Raw genomic sequence first — 23,995 nt, 5'->3', positions numbered from 1 at the left:
AGAAGTAAGATTGTTGGACTAAAAAACAAAAAAACTCAATAGCATTCCTATATGCTATCAATTACTAATCAGAAAATGTAATTTTAGAAAACTCACAACAGCAACAAACACATAAAGATATTTAAAGTTAAATCTAGCAAAAGGTGTATGAGCTTGGGGCACCAAGGTGGCTCAGTTAAATGGTCAATTCTTAGTTTCAGCTCAGGTCATCATCTCAGGGACCTGGCATCAGGCCTCCTCGTCAGGGTCTGTGCTCAGCAGGGGGTCTGCTTGGGATTCTCTTTCCCTCTCCCTCTGACCCTCCCCCTGCTCTTGCACATTTTTTCTCTCTAAAATAAATAAATCTTTTTTTCAAAAAAGGTGTATGAGTTTTATGAAAACTATTAGGAAACATTACTGAAAATATGAGAGTCATTAATAAACAACAAAAAATATATACCATATTCATTGACAGAAATACTCAATTCATAAAATGTCAAATTTTTCCCAAATTAATCTATAAATTGGGTTTGTCTCTAACCAAATCCCATTACAATTTTTCATGAAGCTTAAACTGGTTTTAAAATCTATAATAAAGAGTAAGGGCCTAAGGGTGCTGGGTGGCTCAGCGGGTCGAGCACCTGTCTTCAGCTCAGATCATGATCCTGGAGTCCCGGGATCAGTCCCACACTGAGCTACCTGCTCAGCAGGGGATCTGCTTCTCTGCCTCTCCCCTGGCTCGCTCTCAATTTCTCTCTCTCACTCACTCACTCTCTCTCTCTCAATTAAATAAATAAAGTATTTAAAAAAAAAAAAAAAAAGAGTAGGGGCCTAAGAATAGCCAAGGTTATTCTGAAAAAGAAAAAGGAAGAAGAACCACACCTACCAGAAATCGAGACACTTGCTAAATTAATAGTATTTAGACAGCTTGAAAATGGAGCAGAGATAAATAAATGCATACATGAAACAAAATAAAAACACTAGAAATATTCCCAAGCATATTATGGTACCCCAATATGATTGAAAAGGCATGACAAATTAAAATGCACTCTTTAATAAATGCCCCTGGGACAAGTGTCCTTCCTTTTGGAAACTAAGTAACCACCTCACAGCATATTCAAAAAACAAACTCAAAATTTTTCCAGAAGAAAATTTAGAAAGTCTTTACGACTTTGGAACAGAAACGTATTTTTCAAGATGGAAACAAATTACATATTGAAAATAATGAAATTCTAACCATATCAAAATTTTAAATTTCTCCATTTAAAAAATCATTTAAACAGATGTCATAAAAATAGGAGACAATATTTACAAAAAATTAATATTCAGAGTATATAAAACTCCATAAAAAAGACTAAAAAATGCAGGCGCCTGGGTGGCTCAGTGGGTTAAGCCTCTGCCTTCGGCTCAGGTCATGATCCCAGGGTCCTGGGATCGAGTCCCACATGGGGCTCTCTGCTTGGCAGGGAGACTGCTTCCTCCTCCCTCTCCCTCTCCCTCTCTCTCTCTCTCTGCCAAATAAATAAATAAAATCTTTTAAAAAAAAAAGACTAATAAATGCAATAGAAAAATGGGCAAAGATATGAATAGGCAATGAAAGGTGCTCAAACATACTAGTCATCAGAGAAAAGCACATTCATTAGACCGGCAAAAATTTAAGTCTCCCATCATCACCTGTTGTCAAGGCTGTGCAGAAACAGAAACCCTCCGCCACGGTGATGAGAGTTTAAACCAGCACAGGCACTCCAAAGAGCCGCCTGGCAACAGCTGCAAGGCTGAAGAGGTACACACCTGGACAATGTGTGCGTTACTTTTTCTTGGGGAGCTAGCACGTGTGGGTGAAGAGAGGTTTACAGCACCATTCTGCGTATTAGAGAAAACTGGAAAATGCCCAAATGAAAAGAAGAACTGTTGAAATTCAAATGCGAGAACTCTGACCGAGAACTGCTTATATCAACATTGATAAATCTTAAAAACACATTATTGAGGGATTTTTTTTCTTAAAGGACAATGCAGAAGGTAATTCACAGTATGGTATCATTTGCAAATATATAAACGACAGACCAATGCAACATACAGCTGAGGAGCTCTGTGCACACACTGGCCACAGGAAGTACCCGGCAGGGGAGGGAGCGCTAGGGCAGGGGGGCGGGCTGGAGGAAAAGGGAGAGGGCTGCACCTACTCTGATGCATATGTTTACTATGTTGTACGGGATGAAATCATGTCAGCATTTGTTCATGCCGGGTGGTGGGCACACGGGTCTATGCCATATTATCTTCTAAAAATTATTGGCTGAAATAAAAATTCATAAAAAAAAAAAAACAGGGGTGCCTGGGTGGCTCAGTGGGTTAAAGCTTCTGCTTTTGGCTCAGGTCATGATCCCAGGGTCCTGGGATCGAGCCCCGCATCGGGCTCTCTGCTCAGCAGGGAACCTGCTTCCCCCTCTCTGTCTGCCTGCCTCTCTGCCTACTTGTGATCTCCTTCTGTCACATAAATAAATAAAAAATCTTTTAAAAAAAATCTCTGGGCTCAGTCTGGATCTCCAGCCTAGACCTTCCCTTGAGCATGACGCCTATCACCCAATGCCCACAGGACTTTTACACCCCAACTCTGCAAACACAGAATGTCTGAAATGGACTTACTTTCTCCTGACCCCTCCCTGCACCTCCCACGTGCTCTGTCCAGAGACCTGATTACCACACATACACTCACTCCTCTGCTGGAAACTTCAGTGACTCTCACATACTCCCACAACTTAAAGACAAAAGAAAGGTAGGGAAAACCTTTGCTCGAACAATCAGGAAAATCCCACGCACACAAGCACAAACACACTGGATACCCGGGGAGCTGCCCTGGTAAAGTGGGACGGGGCTCAGGGCTGGGCACCTCGCCAGTCCAGGGAGCAGGCCCGAGGGAGCCCCTCAAGGAACAATGTGAAAATTCCTGGATGCAGAATAAAACTAAAATTCCTTAAGAGAGCCAAGTCTCTTCGTCTGGCCCTCCTGCACATTTCCAACCACATTTCCAACGGCTCTGCTCAGGGCTGGGATCTCCTACGCCATCAGAGCACTTCCATTCTCCACACACCCAGTGCGCCTCGCCCCTATGTCCACCAGCATCCGCGAGCCTGACCACACGTCCACACAAACTCCACCTTTCCTCGGCGGGTGCCACGTTAGCCTGGGTCTTGAACTTCACCTTGTGAATGGAGCCTCTCTAGCCAGAAAAATGATTCCACTCCCAGTACTAAGAGGAGCAGTGAAGCCAACAGCCCGAGGGAACCCAGGCCTCTACCTATCCCAACAGCCCTGCTTCTGCCCAAACATCTTCCCACCTCGCCTCCTGGGGCCTCTCCACCTCTTGCAGCAAACTCAGCCGACAATGTAACTGTTCTTTTACTCCCACCTCTTTAACATTTCGATGCTCTTTCTAGCTTCTGCTACTGTGAAGGTTCTGACAGCACCCATCTGAGAGCCGCCTTGCTGTCTGCCAGCGAATGAAATCCTGCTAATAAGTGACTTCAGTTCTCCACCCTGTTAATGATGACAGGTTAAACGGGCCAGCCCGCTGAATGCTGCTGGCAGTTTTAAATGGCAACGCGTTAAAGCAAAAGGTGCAAGGTCAGCCTTTCAGAGCTGTGGCACTTAACAAGGTTAAAATCCAATCTGCTCTGAGAAGTCAGAAAGTCCAATTTATCAGTCCAGCATGGAACAGTCAAGTTCTGGGGCACTCGTGACGATAAAATTCACAAAAGACTCATCTGGCCTACAAAGTACCAACTGTGATGGACTTCACTGTGTTCCTTCAAAATTCCTACGTTGGACCCCCCACCCCAGTGTGAGTGCATTTGGAGATGGGGACTAGAAGGAGGTAATAAAAGTTAAATGAGGTCATAAGGTGGAGCCTTAATCTAATTGAACTGCTGCCTTCTAAGAAGAGGAAGAGACAACAGGGACTAAGCGCGGGGAAAAGGCCAAGTGAGAACAGGGTGCGAAGGTGCCATCTGCAGACCAAGGAGGGCGGCCGCTCCAGAACCCAGTCCTGACCGCACCTTGATCTTGGACTCCATTCTGGGATCAAATACATTTCTGTTGTTTAAGACATTCAGTCTGAGGTATTTTGTAATGGCAGCCCTAGCAAACTATGACACCAGATTATGAATTTTAACTAAAGATACAGCAGACAAATCATGGTTCTTATTGAAGACACCCCATCATGGTAATTCAAACCTAGAAGTCAAATTCATGATCAACTTCACCCAGCCAGTAAGGAAATAGAATGAGGTGACTCAACTGTGCTCAAGGAACCTGAGAACACACATATGCACCCAAAAGGGCTTCCGTCTTCCCTTGAATAAATGCTAAGCTCCTTGTCCCCAGCTCTCCTAAGCTTTCCCTGTTCCACGCCGCTCACAAGAGCCAGTCATTACAAAAATGTCACTGGACTCAGACAACTCAGAATTTCTAAGATCACAACTCATCTTACAAGAGCTACATATAGGAGGCAGCGTTTCCCTTTACTCTGGAAGGACAAACATTACTCTGGTAAACCGTCTCCAAGTAACAACTCAGAATTTGAATACTTCCAGAGGAGAATTCTCCCCCATAAACAACTGACCCGACCTTGGATGCTGCCGTGGGGAACAAAGAGTGGGGAGGATACACTCTTGCCAAAATGTGAGAACATTTCTTCTTTGAAGTTGATCATCCTCTACAGACTAAAATTTAAACAAAAGCAGACACTCTGAACACAATGAAAGAGTCATCGGGCCTCTCATTTCAAAAAAATATTTAAAAAGGTCTTTCAGTAGAGTGAATAGTGCAGCACAATGGATATTTAGTCCACGGAGCTGCCTAGTTAATGAAACTATACTCATTTAAGTTACGAATTAACCTTAAAGGACCAGATATGCTTCTTCAAAGAAGCTCCGACATTCTTGATTGAAGGAAAAGCCCCCGCCAACCAGCCAGGGGGAAATGCCAATGACAGTGACGAGGCGCTCATCAGGAGACAAGCAGAGGGTCGGAAGGCTGGGGTTTCTCAGGCCGCGGTTACAGTCCACAGCAACGTTCAGCCACTAGGTGTGTCAATATTAACAACCCTCCCCGGTCCCCAGAACAGCCTTCTGAAAGCAGATGACAGGTCAAATAATACACCTTGAAAAACAATCAGACCGTCGAGAACCCCAATCCTTTAGAAGCACGAGGGTGGGCTGTACTTACATGAAGGAATAATGAACTGGGGCTCAGTGTTGCCTGCGTAGCCAAGCTTGGTGTACCTAAAAGCACAAAGTCATCAACACAGGTTTAGACAATAATACTCTCCCTTGGATCCCACTAGCGTCTTCTATTAAAAGCTCTCCAAGTCCAAAAATAGCAAGCCTCAGAGCGGCCACTTGAATTAAATAAATTAATAAATAAAAAGCTTCTGATGACTGAGAAGCACACCCTAGTTTCAGATAAGCAAGCTGTTGTTAGGACAGAACACGTTGTCCCCTCTACCGGGGACAAGCTTGCACACGTGCAATCACACATAAACCACATTTCTGCATCCCCACCAACGTTACAAGTGCTCTTACACTCTTTCGCTTTTTACAAAAACCCCGTAAAGAAAGTAAATATTATCCCTATTTAGCAGATGAGAACACTGAGGCGCCGGGGAGCTAATTCAGCTGCCCAAAGCCAAGCAGCAGGTGAAGCGGGGGGGGGGGGGGGGGGGGGGGGGCACGTAAAATCCAATCTAAATATACAGGCTAAATCCCAGAGCTGGCTCTCAAAGAAGTGTACTTACTTCTCAAACTTCATGAACTTTTGGGGGTGGGGGGTAAAAATGATTATATAATTTTCTTAAAATGTCATGGCATATGTCTAGAAACAGCTACTGCCACCTCCTGAGAATATCTGACAGGAGCATCTCTTTATCATCTCATTTCAGAAGGAGCCCATTTTCTGTCAAGATCCTCTGTGTGATGGATTCCAAAAGTCTTAACTAAAACAAATGCCAAAATACTACTATCTGTTCCAAAAGCATTTGCTAATCCCTTAAATTTAAAAAAAAAAAAAAAAGTGGTGGGGGGGACCACCACTGAGAACCATCTGCTGGAAATAAAAAATTGAAAACCAAAAAGACTCATCAGCTCCTCCTTTCTTATTAGGCCTACGGTAATGAACAGTAAAGTCTGGACAAGTGAGCCAACGTTCTGCAGTAATGCTCGTAATGAAGAAAAACACTCCCCAGCAGTGTTGAAAGTAACTTTATTAATTCATTCTATTTTATAAAATTATTTTAAGATGCTCGATACTAAAATTTTTTGATGTGGTACTACATTCCAAATTCTAATAAATTAATTTTATGATTTTTCAATGTATTTTACCATATGCTAATTTTACTATTTCTGAACACACAGTGAATGAATAAGCTTTGGTGAGCCAAAAACGGCAAGTGAGCTCCATTTAAATCACGCCTTACTGCTCAGTCTCCAGGGATCTGACGTCTTGGTGCCACAAGGACCCGGGCGAGGCTGGGCTCTGAAAGCCACCAGGCCCCACGAGAAGTTTCCAAGACCCCCTGAGGGCCCCCAAGTTCCACAAATAACCAGACACACGAACAAAGTGGACCCCATGCCAGGGCTCACCAGACCCAGAGGGAGGTTTCAAAGCCAACCCAGAGCCAAGGACTTTCCAGAAGGCAGACAACATATCCTGAACTTCTAAAAATTCCCAATTCAACCACCATTCTGGAAGTATATTCCAAATAATCAATACAAATGAACTGAATTTCTGACCCAAGGCTAAAGAAGCCTAGCAAGCAGGTCAGAAATCACTAAAATCCTCAAATTTAAGACTGTGTTATTTAAAAGGCCACATCACCCAATCCCTCCCCCCCCCAAAAAATACGCATCTCGAGCTTCAAGAATCTGCCTGTCCACACTGATGGATTTCAAGCCACCCGCTGACGGAACACAGTCCTTCTTCCTGGTCGCAGCCCCGCCCTGGCACTGTGCCTGGGAAGCAGCAAGCACTCCGGCAAGATCTGCCCAGCGAGTTCTCACCCGTGTAAGGAAAGGTCCTTGCTGTCCAACTGCTGGGCAAAGGAGCAGTGCTGGAAAGGGGGATGCTGAAAGTCAGAAATGCAAGATGATGGGGCACAAAAAGCCAGACCCACCATCTAGCATCATCTTTCATTTATAGGTGAGGAAAGCACTTGCCTCTGTGATGAGATTATTTTCAAAAAAAGAAAAGAAAAACCTGAAACAAATACAGTAAAATATTAACACTTATTAAGATTAGGTGCTAAGTATCATTTCTATCTACTATTCTGTGTTATTTCTGAAAGTGAAGCGTGCGTCGTGCTGGTTATGACCACGCACTCTGGCACGAGACTGCTCGGGTTCAAGTCCCAGCTCTGTTATTCGCCAAATGTGTGGCTTTGGGCAAGTTACCACACCTATCTGTACCTCAGTTTCTCCATCTGTAAAATGGGGATAATAATACAATCTATTTCCTAGGGTGCGTTTTATATATAAATAGGAAAACAGAGAAAGTGCTAGAACATGCTATTTATAGGTTTTATTTTTTCACTATTGTTATTTTTCTGTACATTTGAAATATTTCCTAATTTAAAATTTCAAAAATCTCAGAAAACACACACATAGTATGGTCTGTGGCTGTGTTCAGTCTTTCTGCTGTACGTGACTCTATATGCCAGAGACAAACACCTTGCACGGTGGGAGAAATAAAATGCAAATGGTAAACCCTGCAGATATCAGCTCTCCTTCCCCAACTGTGTCCTATACCCTGCGACCGTGAACTACAGCCCAGAGCAGCAAAATGTCAGAATGCAGAAATGGGCAGGGGCACGCTTAGATCCACAGCTCCAAAATTCAACTGAATACTGATGATGCCACCACCACGGGCCACTCGCCAACAGCTGCTGGAATGCTGGGATCCCGCTGGCACAGCACTCTCTTGGACAGACAGCCTTCAAGGGTGGCCTTCTGTCACCCAGTCACAGGTAATGGAACATCAATAACATTAAGCAAACAACAATTTTCATCACTGAGGCAAACTAATATTAAGACATATGAATGTTCTGGGGCGCCTGGGTGGCTCAGTGGGTTAAGCCTCTGCCTTCGGCTCAGGTCATGATCCCAGGGTCCTGAGATCGAGCCCCACGTCGGGCTCTCTGCTTGGCAGGGAGCCTGCTTCCCTTTCTCTCTCTGCCTGCCTCTCTGCCAACTTATGATCTCTGTCAATTAAATAAATAAAATCTTTTTTAAAAAAAGACATATGAATGTTTTTAGGTATAAACAAATTACAATGAGCTCCCCTACCAAAACTGAAACCATTAAAAACCGTAGCAAAAGTACAAATTACTCAGATTACTTAAGGTAACTTAATATCTTTAGATTTTTCTGCTACTCCTTACAGAGCCTCAAATACACTTGAGGTTTTGTTCTTTGAATAATCACAATGTAATGAATGTTTAACAAGATTTATTTTAATAAAACCTTCATCAACCGAGGCTCATACCAAACTTCAATGAGAACATATTAAATGTAACACTGTAAATGTGGCCTAACAAGCACTCACCCTATAAGCCTCTCCCAGGATGACAATCCAGTGCTAGCCTGGCAGCCCCCTTAGAGGCAATTTTACAACAGCTCAACTATATAAAGAGCAGAACCAAAAAAAAAAAAAAAAATCAACACATAAAACACAACTATTAAATAAGGACTGTGTTCAAGACACCATTTATGAAGACAAAAAAGCATTTTTTTTCTCTCCCAGTCAGTTTCCCAGCTGGCAGCATGGAGCAGGCGTACCACGAGGACACTAAGGAGGGAGAAAAGCATGGCCCCGGTCCTCAAAATACTCCTCCACATGTTTACCTATTAGAAACAGGATTTCAAATTGATTTTTTAAATTGCAACATGGCCTACTTTCTCTGACAGGCAGGTTTAAGATCACCTGGGTAGGCTTCCAGAAAATCTGTACCAAACCTTTTGAACAGATCACCACGGAAACATCTAAAATATATACTCTCAGTACCCGTCCCAGAACCACTGGCGGGAAGCCCCAGATTCCTGTACCTTCAGCATCTCCCGTCCCAACCCCATGGTTCTGATAGTATGCTTAGAAATCACTAGATAACATGAATCACAAATGACTAAATAAAACGAGTAACACTGGGAAGGAGGAGACCAAATGTATTTGTAAATGAGAATTGCATACCGGACTTTCTAAGGAAATCAAGTAGAAAATTAAAGGAAATGAGGAATTCAGTGAGATGGCCAGTTACTAAATATACAGACAAAACCTGACGAGAATCGAGAATCCACACTGGATGAAAAGATCCCATTCACAATGGCAACAACATGGGGTCACACGGCCTTCAAGACTACACTACACCGACACACAGAGCGATGCAGAGATGGGGAGAGGCGTGTGCGAGGAACTCTCCATACACAAGTCGGCAAATCAACTGAGCCAGGCCTCACTCTTACTCAGGAAGAGTACTGTTACCCATGGGCGGCAGCGAAAGGCCGGGGAGTCATTATACACGGGAGTTTCGCATTCTCTATCAGAATTTTAAATGCGTATCCCCTATTGTCCACACAGCACATTTCTGGGAATCTACCCCACAGAAGCACTTTAAGACGCAGGCAAAGAAAAGAACAAAAAATGTTCACTGCAGCATTATAATATCAAAACAACAACAAAACACTGGAAACACCCAAATGCATCAACACAGGACATAATAAGTAAATCATAATAATTCCATAAAATGCTCTACAGCCATCAAAAATGGAGATTTACGTTACTGCCATACACAGATAGGCAATATGCACTCTTTGAAACAGCACATGTTTGTGATGTGAGGGGGTTTAATGGGGCTCGCAACACTGGGTCCAAAACACAGCACTATGACTTTGGGCAAGTAAATTAATCCCTCCATATGTCAGCTTCTTCATCGGTAAAAGGTAAATAACAATAATCCCTACCTAATGTTAAATAGTATGATTTCCAGAAAATATTAAATATTACCATTTCCAGGAAATATTTCCTAATTCAAAAAGTAAAAGGATCCATTATTTGATCATTTTGAGGGGCTCCTGGGCAGCCCAGTTAGTTGAGAACCTGACTCTTGATTTCACCTCAGGTCATGATTTCAGGGTTGTGAGATCGAGCCCCTGCGACAGCCCACACCCCAGGCAGAGTCTGCTTGAATTTCTCTCCCTCTGCCCCTCCTGCACACACACGCGCATGCTCTAATAAATAATATTTTTTAAAAATGTTATTTGAGGCATTTGAGCCATCTTTATTTTTCCACATACTACCCTTAGAAAATTTTCTACTAGAGCTTTAGTACCTTACCAATTTGTGTAAATCCTTACGTACCAAGGATATGAATCCTTGCTCCTATATACATCACCAATTTTTCCCAGTTATACATTTCCTGGCATATAACTGTTGACAGTTTAGATGATCAAATCTACCAATTATCTTCCTAAATAACTTCCTGTCTCGTTTCAACTTTGAAAGTCCCTCGCTGTATTAAAATTTCATATTATTTCTCTTCCAGGTCTACGTGTATCTTTTCATCCAAATGGCAAGAGCTACGTCAACCAAATTTTCCCAGGTGTGTACATAAGGAATCAAGACCAACAATCCTGATGTTAAAAGCCCTTGATTTTTTTGTTTGTTTGAATGCTCTCTTCCAAAAGGATAGCCAGCGTAGTAAAGATAGGCATCATTCTCAAGAAAACGTAAACTACGCCACATTCTCAAACTCAAGCTACTTCCATGCGTCCCCTGGCTGGAGACCCCTTCTCACACAGCAACAGAATGAGGAGCTGTATAAGGCAATACCCACAGTTACCACTCGGCCTTGTGCACAAGTCTGTCCTCATTGTCCAGACTTCAGAACACCCTAAAAAGGTATCCGTGAAGAAGTCTCACTCCCCAGCCTGTACCGCGCACCCCACTTCTGCCTTGCACCGCTTCCTAGTCTTACGTACCCTTCCAAAGTCTCCTTCCGTAAATACAATATATCCTCATTTGCCCCAAACATTTTAAACAGCCCTGGTGCAAAGATTCTTTCACTCTTCTGGTAAACGCCACTATTTTTCCACAGCAGTAACACACAGACTTTTCAATTCTGCCGTCAAGAGAATTAATCTGACTACTGTCAACTCAACATATTTATATATAGTTAAAATTCCTCCTACAACCATGTGTCTAGAGCAGAAGGTGACAACTTAAGCTCAATTAATCTATGTTTAAAAGTGGAAATGTCACATCCTAGAACAGTGTTTTTCAAACTGTACCCTGTAGGGAGGTTCTTTCCATTGAGACACCTTATGAGGTCCAGTCTTATACCCCAAACTTCAGCCAAAACAGCTCTACTCCTTCCTGAGGTTTTCAGTTAAAAAAAAAAAAAAAAAAGTGACTGCAACTGCCTTAGACTACAGTTCTGATTAAACTAAAACTATCTCCAGATCTCAGTTACCGTTTCTAAAGAATATACACCCTCTCTGCACTGTATCCTCTAAACTAATAACACGACCAAGTGCTTCAAACATTCCTTGGGCTACTGAATAGAAAAGGGTAGTCTCTGTTTCCAGGACAAAGAGTTCAATACATAACTTCAAATTTACTCGTTATTTTCTCTAAATCCAATATCCTTTTTTCTTTGTCTATGTGATCTGTAAATTTGCCATTAGTGAATATACTTCTCCATTTGTCCTTCTATAAGCAGCATTTTTTGATCTGTGTTTGGTAAATATAAGACCATGAGGTATGGTCTTTTTGTGGATTTTGATCACTATAAAGTGAACTCTAACTTCCAGGTTAAAATGGTGAACTAAATATATAATGTAATTATTTTACTCTGTCCCAAAGCCCCACTAAAATCAAAACAAAATGGTTTTTTTAATCCGTGTTAAACCACAACCATAGGAAGAAAAGAAGAGGCACCAGTAACAAAGGTTTGGTTCGGAGGAGCTGAGGATTGGGGTAACCGGCTTTGGGAGAAGAAAACAGGCAGAGGCCAAAGCTGAGAGCCAGCCCAGCACACAAGCCTGCTCCAGAACTAGATAGCTGCAGAGGAGCCTGTGGAAGTAAGACCCAAGGGCCCAAACCAGGCAGCCCGGGTGAGATTCCCCGCCCACAGGCTGGGGGCCACAGCTCCTCCCTGACCCCAGCATTCTCCAGACGCTGACTCTCTGGAGGTGGTAAAGCAAAAGGTCTCTGGCCTCGGAGTCACTGAGCGCCGGTGAAGCCAGCACCAGTCAGACACCAAAGGCCCTCGGGCCTGCATCCACAGTAAACACGGATGCTCAGACACCCTCTCCCACGCCCTCCTCTCTCTTCCTATCCTCTCGCCGAACACCAGCACCCAGGCCCCGCCCGCCAAACAGAGGATCCCAAGTAGAATCTCTGGGGAAATGAGCAGTTCAAAAGGAAAGATCGACAGACCCTAAATCCCAGGAGACTCCCCAAAAAACAATCTGCCTGTATCACCCTTTGAGAAGCTCAAAATCAATAACTAATCTACACACTGAGAGTCCAATGCACAGTTTATTTTTTTGACTTCTCATCATGAGCAGGCAGCCAGGAATTACCAACATCTAAGGAAAGCCTCTATCACCAAATAGGGATGAGCGCCCACAAATCAAAAACCAACTCAGAAGAAACAAAACCTACTCAGGGAGAAACCTGCACAACCACCAAGAAAACCACGAACCTCAATACCCTATGAGAAGACACCACATCTAAGAAACAAAATGAGAGGCTATTAGTAAAAGAACATTTAGAAAACAAAAAGAACTTTGGAAATTGAACATCAGAGCAGAATGGAAAACACTGAAGAGAAGGGTAAGAAGACAAGGCAAGGTGTATCCTAGAAGCAAGGAAGCAGGACTGGATGATGGAAAATGAGAGAGACAACAAAATCAGAGAGACAGCCCAAGAATTCTACACAGAAACCACAGGAGTTTCAGAAAGGGCATGCACATGAGCACAGGACAGACGGAAAGATACACACACAGCGGAGGAAGAAATAATCTAAAAGTATTACCCAGAACTCAAAGATGCTCACTTCCAGACTGCAGGAACTCACAAAATGCCCCGCACAGAGGAAAACAAACCTACTTCAAGGCACATCATTGTGAAATTTCAGAAACCAGTGACCAAGTGGAAATCCTAAAATCTCCCAGAAAGGAGAATGGGGGAGTCAAAGTCACAAAGTCTTCAGACTTCTCAGCAGCAAAACCAGAAGCAAGAAAACAAAGAATCAGTGTCTTAAAATTCTGAAGGTAAATTATTTCCAACACTGAATACTACACCCTAACCATCAACCAAGTGAGGGATTAGAGAAAAAACATTTCAGAAAAGCAAGACATTTTAAAAATTCACCTCCCACACGTCCTTTCTGAGAAAGCTACTGGAGGATGCCCTCCACCAAAACAAAGGAGAAAAAAAAACAAAAAAGAAGACACGGAACAGACACACAGGAGAGCGGTTCATGAACCCCTGGACTGATGGCAGGAGACGCCAGGATGACAAACGAGCACAAGTCAGATGGCTAGACATGAGACTCAGGACCCAGGCACAGCAAAGGCACTCACCACAAACCCCTGCACTGCTAGGTCACTGTCCCTGCCCCCCAAAGCAGGGAGGACTACAAGCAGGGAGGAAAGCAGACAGCAGGAAGGAATGGACTCAGAAAATATACTCAATCCAGGAGAAGGGCAAAGGAAAGGCCTAGAAGGTTATAAGGGAAGTCCCAGGCTATGTGGCAGGCCTGGGAGGCAACCACCCCAGAGAGAAGGACAGAGGTCTGCAAAGGGGAAGTCTCCAAAAACAGACAGACTCTGGTAGGATCTATAATGTGGTTAGCCTTGTGGAAAACTGTACTGAGAAGCTGGCTACTTGAAAATATGGAAAATAATTAGCAGTAGATACAAAGAAAACAAAAAAGGCAATCATTAACTTCCATAAAAACAAAATGTAAGAGAAAAAAATACTTGTGGTAAACTTTCATAAATGAGGACATATACTTGCATAGGCATAACAGTATAACTGCTGATTACAAATTAAGTGGAAAATGTAACACTCTCTCTCTGTTAGGAGAACAGGGAAGGAGAAACAGAGCAAAGGCAGGATGAGAGACACTGTCATCTAACAACAGTAAATTAACAGATAATGTGAAAAACTGGTAATCAAAAAATAGATCCATGTGCCTATTACTTAGAAACATGGGCATCCATAAATGCTGGAAGACACAGATTAAAAGCTGAACGTAGCTGTTTCTGGGCAAAGACAAAGAACAGCAGGCAGGACAGCACCCCACGTGTTTGCACATTGGCCTCTGAGCACTATTGGACTCTTTTAATTAGTGTGCATATTACTCTGATAAAATCAAAATGCTTACCAAAACTTTTAACATCACGTTTAAATCATACTCTTGCGTTCTGTTGGGCGGCCTCTGTTCGGTACATTTTTGACCATCCTTTTACTTTCTGACAAAGCAGATCTCAGGCTTCGAGGAGACTGGAAACAGGACATCAGCACCACGGGACAGCAAGAGCTGGGGGAGGCGCTCCGTGAGGCAGCAGCGCCTTCCACAAAGCAGCGGGAAATAATGACAAAAGACTCAACACCACACGCTCAGTCCAACACAGAGTAAGTGGAGGAAAAGAACAGACCGAAATACCGTCATGAGTAAGGCAGCTCATGTCGAACTCTGAACCCACTGACAGAGAAGAGATCTTCACATACAGGCAGGACCTGCGCAAAACGGACCACATCTAAGACGCCGTGAAGCCCAAAGAAGAGAAATAAAGCTAATAGCACTCTGAGCAACACTGCAGCAGCACTAGAAATTAAAAACAAAAAACAAAAAAGTAAACAGGCCCTTATACCTGAAAATTTTAAAACATGCTAGTATAGAAATACTAGTTATGGGGGAAACTCAAAAGAAAAATACAGAAATTTCTTTAAAATTACAATGAAAAAAATGTATCTAAATCTAAGGGATACATACAGCTTAGGATTTAACAACCAAAATTCTGTAGTATTCATTCCCTTCAATTAGAGGAAAAAATAAAAATGAATTTAACATCTAATTCAAAAACAAGAAGACAAAAATAAAGGAAAGCCAGGAAAAAAAAATAAAGACAAAAGCAACATAAATGAGTCAGAAAAAAAAAAACCAGAAAAATAACAAAACTGGTAAATAAACCCCAAAGCTCAGTCTTTGAAAAAAGATGCACAAGTCACTAGGTAAACCAAGAAGGATGAAAACAAAACACAATCAATTTGAGTGACAAAAGGGAAAATAACCATAAATGCAGAGGACATTTTTTGTGTAAATCATGAGGCTACTACATACATACATTTGAAAAATCTAGATGAAATGAAAAACTTGATTCCACTACAGATGGAACGTCCAACAGGCTTATAAGAAACAGGCTGAGAAGAAGTCTCCCCACACGCAAGTATTAAGTCCAGACAGTTTCATGGGGTAATTCTACCAAGACCTTAACACTCAGGTAATCCCACTACAACAGACTATTCCAGAGCACGGACAGAGAAGGGACACTTCTCAATTTCTTTGTGAAGAGAGTCTAACACTGATCTCAAAATCTGACAGGGACTCCCCCCAAAACACAAACTATAAGTCACTCACACTTATACTGACCACATTGGGCTCCCTGCTCAGCAGAGAGCCTGCTTCTCCCTTTCCCTCTGCCTGCTGCTCTGCCTATTTGTGCTGTCAAATAAATACACAAAATCTGTTTTTTAAAAATTCAACTTTGTTAACATACAGTGTATTATCAGTTTCAGAGGTAGAATTCAGTGATTCATCGGTAGCATGTAACACCCAGTGCTCATTCCATCACGTGCCCTCCGTCAGGCCGTCACCCAGTTACCCCATCCGCCACCCACCTCCCCTCCAGCAGCCCTCAGTCTGTTTCCTAGAGTTAAGAGTCTCTCATGGTTTGTCTGCCTCTCTGAGTTCATTTTATTTTTCCTTCCCTTCGCCTATGTTCATCTGTTTTGTTTCTTAAGTTCCACGTGAGTGAAATCATATGGTTGTCTTTCTCTGACTTATTTCACTTAGCATAATACCCTCTAATTCCATCCACATAGTTACAAATGGCAAGAGTTCATTCTTTTTTGATGGCTGAGTAATATCCCATTGTAGAAATAGATCACATCTTCTTTTTCCTTTCATCTGTTGATGGACATCTTGGCTCTCTCCATAGTTTGGCTACTGTGGACACTGCTGCTATAAACATTGGGGTGCATGTGCCCCTTCAGATCACTATTTTGTATCCTTCGTATTAAATATCTAGTAGTGCAATTGCTGGGTCGTAGGGTAGCTCTATTTTTAACTTTTTGAGGAACCTCCATGCTGTTTTCCAGAGTGGCTGCACCAGCTTGCATTCCCACCAACGGTGTAGGAGGGTTCCCCTTTCTCCGCATCCTCACCAACACCTGTTATTTTCTGACTCGTTAATTTTTAGCCGTTCTGACTGGTGTGAGGTGGTACCTCATTGTGGGTTTGGTCTGTATTTCCCTGATGCCGAGGGATGTGGAGCACTTTTTCATGTCTGTAAGCCTGTAAGTTTGTCGTCTTTGGAGAAATGTCTGTTCATGTCCTCTAACCATTTCCTGACCGGATTTTCGTTTTTTGGGTGTTGAATTTGATAAGTTCTTTGCAGATTTTTATCCAATCTGTTATTTGTGAATATCTTCTTCCATTCCATAGGTCAGCACCTTATTTTAGAAACACCAGAAGCTGCCCCCACTAAACAAAGAACAAAAGAATAATGCCCACTAACTCCATTCCTATTTAACATTATTTTGGAGGTAATGGTCATTGCAGGTGTCCAAAAAAAAAAAAAAAAAGGCAAACAGAGTCCCTACCAATAGAAAAGAAGGGGTAAACCTTGTCTAATTGCCAAAGATTTCATATCTGGAAAACCCTAAAATCAAGGGAAAACATTTATACAATCTAAGAGTAAAAAAATTTATACAACCTAAATAAATACAACCTATTTTGCAAAGTAGCAGGTTACAATATTGGCACAAAAAAACTAAGAGCCTTGGGGCACCTGATGGCTCAGTGGGTTAAAGCCTCTGCCTTCGGGTCAGGTCAGGATCCCAGGGTCCTGGGATCGAGCCCCACATCGGGCTCTCTGCTTGGTGGGGAGCCTGCTTCCCTTCCTCTCTCTCTGCCTGCTGCTCTGCCTACTTGTGATCTCTGTCTGTCAAACAAATAAAAATAAATCTTTAAAAAAAAAAAACTAAGAGTCGTAATGTATTGGAGAAAAACAGAAAACATAAAGAAAAAGAAGACACCATTTAGGAGAGCAAAACAGAAATCACATACCGAGGTGTAAACTTAACAAGAAATCTACCTGAGGGAAACAGTGTTCCTAAAAGACATAAAACAGACGTGATCTAATGGAAAGAGATGCCCTGTTCTTCCATGGGGGGACTCACCATCACAAAGATGATGGTCCTCATTAAATTAACTTACAAATTTAATAGAATCCAAATCAAAAGGCATTCTCCCTGTGGAACTAGAGAAGCTGACTGCAATTTCATTTGGAGGAACAAGAAGCAAAAACTTAGCAGAAAACCCTAAAAACAGAAAGGAATGTGCAGGCGAGGCCAGCCTCACCAGGTATGAAATCATTCTAGAGCCTCAGTAATTAAAACTCTGTGGTGGCGGTGGCTTATGCATAAATAGATTAAAGCAACTCGAAACAAGGTCTAGAAATAAACACAACTGCACAGACAAATTTAGTACATGATAAAGACAGAATCTCCAAGCACGGGGTTTTGTTTCTTGGGTTTTTGTTTTTTTTTTTTTTCATAAATGATTTTGCAACAAAATGGGATCGCCAGAAGGAAAAAAGACAGTAGTAGTTCCAACTGGGTCCTTTCCTCATACCATATACCAGGATACATTCCAAATGGATTAAAGATTTAAATGGGAGGGTGGTGGGAGGGAAGGAATGAAACCATTAGAAAAAAACCACCATAATACCTGGAAATGGGGTGGTGGGGGGACTTTCTTAACTCTGACTCAAAATCTAGAAACAATAAGGAAAAAAATAAATAAATTTGATTACTTTAAAAAACCTTTGAGGGCACCTGGGTGGCTGAGTCATTAAGCATCTGCCGTTGACTCGGGTCATGATCCTGGGGTCCTGGCATCGAGTCCTACATCGGGCTCCCTGCTCGGCGGGAAGCCTGCTTCTCCCTCTCCCACTCCCCCTGCTTGTGTTCCCTGTCTCGCTGTGTCTCTGCCAACTAAATTAAAAAGAAAAAAATTAGCAAAATATCTCAGTTCTTTAACAGGAAACATTATTTGTGACTTCCACCCTAAAGAGCTAACGCCCCAAAGTGGAGAAAAGAGCTCACCGGCCCAAGACTGCTCTCCAGAAACCCTGCTTGCAGGCTTGGCCACTCAGCCGGCATCTGGAACTCTGGGCTCAGGAGGGTTCCCGCCATTCCTCAATGGCATTCACTGTACTTCAACCACGCTAGTAGTAGTTTAGGCTGAACACCTGTCTGCCTTCCCTCTGGGGTTCTGTAATTTGGTATGTGCAAGGCAGGGGTGCCGTGGCCAGCCTCGACAACGCTGGCCACCAAGTCTTTCACGAGCTTCCTTGGTGTGCTGTCAGAACTGGGGGCTGCCGGAGCACGTCTGCGTAGCTCCGGGGAGAGAGGACTCCGGAAGTTTGCTCCTGGTTTCCTCCTGACTCTGCTTCGTGTGCCTTTCCCCTTGGCTGATTCTGCTTTGTACTTTTTCACTACAGTCCTGGAATGGCTCCTAGCAGATCGCTGAAGCCAGGAGCAGTCTGTGGGACCTCCAACACACCCTAATATTTCCAAAATCAAAGAAACACAAGACCAAAAACACACAGAAAAATGGGCTAGAGAAACGATGAGACACAATACAGAAATGTAAATGTCTCTTAACCAAATGAAAAGATGCCCTTCTTCCCACATAAGAAATGCAAATTAAAACTGTATTATCATTTCTTACCCTCTAGATTGGTAAAAATAAAAAAAAATTGACAATATATTCTGTTAGTGAGTCTGGTGAAGACACAGGCAGTTTCATACATTGCTGGTGAGGATACACACTGCTGAGTGGGACTTCACACCGAGTAGCAAAATTACATATGCAGTTACTCTCTGACCCAGAAATCCCACTTCTAGAAATCTATCCCAGAGATACCCAGCAAAAAATACAAAAATATGCATGCACATGCTAGATGATCATTGCAGTCTCTATTGGTAATAGCAACAGGCTCAAAAAAAGAAAAAAAAAAGATAGGGACATGTCTAAAGAACACCAGAAAACAGTTTGAATGGGCTTTTATTAGTCAAATCTCAAACAATTTAAGCATCAAAACAAATAATGCCAATAACAGATAATAACCCATTGAATATCGTAAGAATGACCTTTTGAATAAAATAACCCACACAAATGATAAGTAGATGAGAACTATGGGAAAGTGTGCCCTTATAGTAAAACATTCACTAATAAATGTAGACATAACACCAGAGTATTAGTAGTCACAAACAGGTCATCATCACTGCAATTATCAATGAGGCAAAAATCACCAACGGATACAAAGACTAATGGGTGAAAGTTTAAGGAAGAACAGGTATTTACATAATCTCAAAATCTCTCTCCGTAAATGACACTAATTACAAAGGGAAAAACTAACGATGCAATGGGGGAATCTAGGGGACATCTGCCTATCCAAATAACCCAGTGAACTTAAGGAGGCATATCACTATTTTAAGCCTTCCGTCCAACTAGAGGGATCTCATGTACAGTGCAGCGACTATAGTCAGTAACACTGTATTATAAACCTGAAAGTTGCTAAGAGACTAGAACTTAAACATTCTCACCATGGAAAAGAAATGGCAACTATGTGATGTGAGGGAGGTGTGAGCTAAAGCTATGGTGGTAATCATTTTGCAATACATAAATATATCAGATCAAAATGCCGTACACCTTAAATTCACACAATGTCACATGTTGGTTAGATCTCAGGAATGCTGGGGCTGAGGAGATTCTGGTGGGATGCACTAAAAAGGACTCGTGTTGCTTCTGCAATATTCCTGACAAAAAAGCATACCCCGAATCTCTCATGGGGAAACACCAGAGAAGCTGACACTGAGGGACAATACCCATATCAACTGGCTCCCAAAAATCTCAATGTCCTGAAAACCAGAACAAGGCTAAGGACCTGGTCCCGTTGGATGAGATTTGAAAGACAGGTGCAGTGCTGGACGAGGGAGAGGAAGAAGAGTCCACAACACACACGGGACTGCTTGTGGGAATCCGGACAGCACATTAGAGAGCGCCACTGCGTCAAAGTCAGGCTTTTTTACTTTAGATCATTGGTCTCTGATTATACAGAAGTCCCTCTTCTTAGTATGCACTGAATTATTTCGGTATAAAAGGGCACAATATCTGTAACTCACTCAAACAGCGCAGAAAAATAATATGTATAGGTTATACAGAGAATGATAAAGCAAATGTTAATAGTTGGTAAAAATGGATGAAAAATATATAGTAGAGGGAGGGGTGCCTGGTGGCTCGTCAGTTAAGCATCCGGCTCTCGATTTCAGCTGACTTCATGATCTCAGGCTTGTGAGATCAGTGCCACGTCGGGCTCCATGCTGGTTGTGGAGTCTGCTTAAGATTCTCGCTCTGCCCTCCCTCCACACCTGCTCCTCTCTCTCTCCCTCCCTCCCTCCCCCACAAAATTAAAATATATATATATATATATATGGGGGGGTAATGTTTTTTGGTACTCTTCTTGCAGTTTTTCAGTTAATCTGAAATTTTTTCGAAGTAAGTTTAAAAATACAAGAAAAGGGGCACCTGGCTGGCTCAGTCAGTGCAGCGTGCAACTCTTGATCTCGGGACTGTGGGTTCAAGCCCTGTACTGAGTATAGAGATAACTTAAAAAAAAATTTTTTTTTAAATACCAAAAGAGGGGGCGCCTGGGTGGCTCAGTGGGTTAAGCCCCTGTCTTCAGCTCAGGTCATGATCTCAGGGTCCTGGGATCAAGCCTCGCATCCAGCTCTCTGCTCAGCAGAGAGCCTGCTTCCCCCTTACTCTCTGCCTGCCTCTCTGCCTACTTGTGATCTCTCTGTCAAATAAATAAATAAAATCTTTAAAAAAAAAAAAAAAAGGGGCAGGAGAAGTGAGACCAGAATTTGTGGAATATTCTCTGAAAACAAGGCAGTGCTGTAATCCCTTTATATAAAATAAGCTTTTTCTTTGGATGAAAGAGGTACCTTGGTCGGCATTACCCATCCCCCCCACACACACTGGTGCTGAGCTGGTCTCAGGAATTATTAGAGGAGGATGCACGGCTACCAGGATGAATTTTGTTTACCATAAAAAGTAGTATTTGGTACACTGTCTACTAAATCACTACTGTTCACTATGTGTAGTTCCACATGAATTTTTCTTTTAGAATTTAGTACTAGGAAAAAGCTTTTTCACCCAAGAAGCGGGTATTTCTCTTCCTTCTTGATGACAAGAATTGCATTAACTGACAATGACTAATAATTTTGTCAGACAGGCAGACTAAGGTCAAATGTGGGACCCAAGTACAGTGACCACCGGTCTACAGTTTAGGATGACTACCTAGGTCTTTTCCCTTTGTCCTTATTTTTATGGGCATTTTACCCTTTTTGGGCTCCTATTTTGACGTAAAAGTTAAGAACAATTTCTGCTCTCTGGGAAATATAAGAACTACTGATATGCTCAGGTAAATTTAAGCCCTCCGAGGCTGTTCCTTCTGACCGTATTCCGGACCCTGGGAATCCATGGTAAATCACAGCCGCTTCCAGGACAGAATATGTCCGTGTGAAACCTAGAGAGACGATTCCCTGCCACTGTGTACAACAGACTGCCAAAGCCTACAACAGACTAAAGACAACTGCATTGATCTGGGGTCATAAAACGATGATATACTGAAGTTACATCTCCAAGTTGCATTTACCACTTACCTCAAAAGGTCAGAGCAGCACCACGGTTTAGACATTTATAGCAAGAATGATGAGTAAGGCCCCAGCTTACTAATATTAAAGGTAGGACAAACTCTGGGGGCATTCCTTTAATGCTATTACCAAGAGATGCTCTAGATTTCAATAGGTTTACAAGACCAAAAATACAAAAGCCAAAATTTCACATGCACAGGTGGAAAAATTACATTGACCTGCTGCCTTCACTCCTGACACAACCAGACCTCAGGTGGGCAGGGGATGAATACCCACGTTGTGGGAGAAGGGAATGCATGAGGATGCAACAATGGGGGGGAGGCGGGGGTCGTAGCCATTTTGACTTTGGCTTGTGTTCTGGGTAGCAAAGCAACTTCTAAAGTAAAGGGCCACGAAACTTCTGATACAATACTTATTTCAAAGAGCATCAGCACAAGCCAGGAGGCCGCTTTTTCCAGTCTGGAACCAAGGCTCGTGGCTTCAGCAGCACAAGGAAAGCACGATCCGTAGGAGATGGACTGTAGCAAATTAAAGACGACACCCCCACAAGGTTGCCAAGGAAACCAAACCAAGTGCATTTTTCTACAGAAAAGAATCAAGGCTCAGGTGAACGTGCCATGGAAGATTTTCTGACAAAAATACGTAACATCCCGTGTCGGGAAATCTGGAAGAGACTCAATTTACTCTCCCAGGCGGTGCCACGAAGCCCCTCACGGATAACGCCCGCGGGCGAGCCTGAACTTGAGACGGCGGCGGCCGGGGGACGCGCCGGCCTCCGCCCGACCGGGCTCGGGCCACGGAAGCGCAGGAAATTCTCCGAGGTCCCTTCTGCGTGTTGTCACAACATCGGAAGCAACACTCTCGACCAAAGCGTAAAGAGGGGGGAAGAAAGCACAAACTCTGCCACAAAGAGGCTTTCCCAGATCCAGACTTTGTTTTTCAAAATGGAGCCTTTTCCCACGTTTGTTTTCCAGCGAGAGGGCGAGGGGACGCGGACCGGAGCGAGCGCCCGGCCCGCGCGAGCCACCGGCGCTCGGAGCGAGCGGAGCGGCCGCCCCGGGGGTGAGCGGCTGGTGGAGCGACGTGAAGCCGTCCCCGGCCAGCGGTCCGGGATCACGACAAGAAGTGACATGCACCGGGGGGCACAGGTAGGGGCGCGGCCGCGCAGGTGCGAGGCAAGGAGCGTCAGCAGGGGGTGCAGCGGGAGGCGAGGCGCGCGCGCGGCGGCCGCGACCAGCGCCCTTCAAGGTGAGCGGCCGCCGCGCGCGGCCCGGGGGCCGGGAGGCGGGGGCGGGGCGCACAGGTGGCGGCCGGGAGCCGGGCCGGGGCCCGCGGCGGGGCGTCGTGCGGCCGCCAGGTGAGCCGGCGCGGGCCGCGGAGCAGGTGCTCGGCGCCGGGGCAGGGGCGGGCCGCGCGGGAGCGGGGCGGGCGCCGGCGGCTCTTACCCGGTGCCGCAGTCCACCACGCAGGGAGGCAGGGAGCCCGCCATGCTCGGCACGCGTGCCGCTTGGCCCACGCGGGCGGCCGGGGAGGCGCCGCCGCCGTGCGCTCGCCGCGCCGCCCGCTCCCGGGAGCCTCCGCAGCGCCGCCGCCGGGGGCCCGGATGCTCGGCGGCCGCCCACGTGACGCTGCGCCGCCGGCCAATCAGGCCGCGGGCACGCCCCGCCCCGCCCAGCCGCCCGCCCGCCATCTTTACTACTGGCGGCGAGGCCGCCTCGCGTGGACGTCCAATACAGCTGCTGGAGAGGTTGGGGGGCTATTTTTAACTGACTTACCGTGAACGTGACCTCGTTTCCGGGGCCTGGCTCCTTCTCATGCTTTAAATCTCGGCTGGAATGTCACCTTCTCAGGAAGTTGTCCCGAATCATCCTAACTAGGTCCCCTCCCTGCACCTTACTCTATCTCAAGACCTATTGCTCTCATCGATAATGCCTGGAGCACATTTTGAATGCCA

The 23,995-nt window shown here is 44.1% G+C and overlaps 1 protein-coding gene across 7 annotated transcripts in view; it reads right to left on the bottom strand.

Moving 5' to 3' along the window:
• ACTR3B (actin related protein 3B) overlaps positions 1–23,616 on the bottom strand; it is a 77,904-nt gene extending 54,288 nt beyond the window's left edge. For 4 of the 7 annotated variants that reach the window (XM_080818381.1, XM_080818383.1, XM_080818382.1 and 1 more), the window contains exons 1-2: positions 23,487–23,616; positions 5,203–5,258 (exon numbers count right to left, since the gene is read on the bottom strand). In XM_080818381.1, the coding sequence (XP_080674507.1) occupies positions 5,203–5,258; positions 23,487–23,530 (100 nt within the window). In that variant the 5' untranslated portion in view covers positions 23,531–23,616. The remainder of the gene's footprint in view (positions 1–5,202; positions 5,259–23,486) is intronic. The other 3 variants (XM_080818384.1, XM_080818387.1, XM_080818386.1) reach the window with 3 other exon arrangements.
• Between the last annotated feature and the right edge of the window lie 379 nt (positions 23,617–23,995).

The sequence above is a fragment of the Martes martes genome (assembly GCF_963455335.1).
Source record: "Martes martes genome assembly, chromosome: 11".
NCBI classification, from domain to species: Eukaryota; Metazoa; Chordata; class Mammalia; order Carnivora; family Mustelidae; genus Martes; species Martes martes.
Note: the sequence above shows the minus strand (reverse complement) of the source record. Positions and strands in the feature narration are given on the sequence as shown.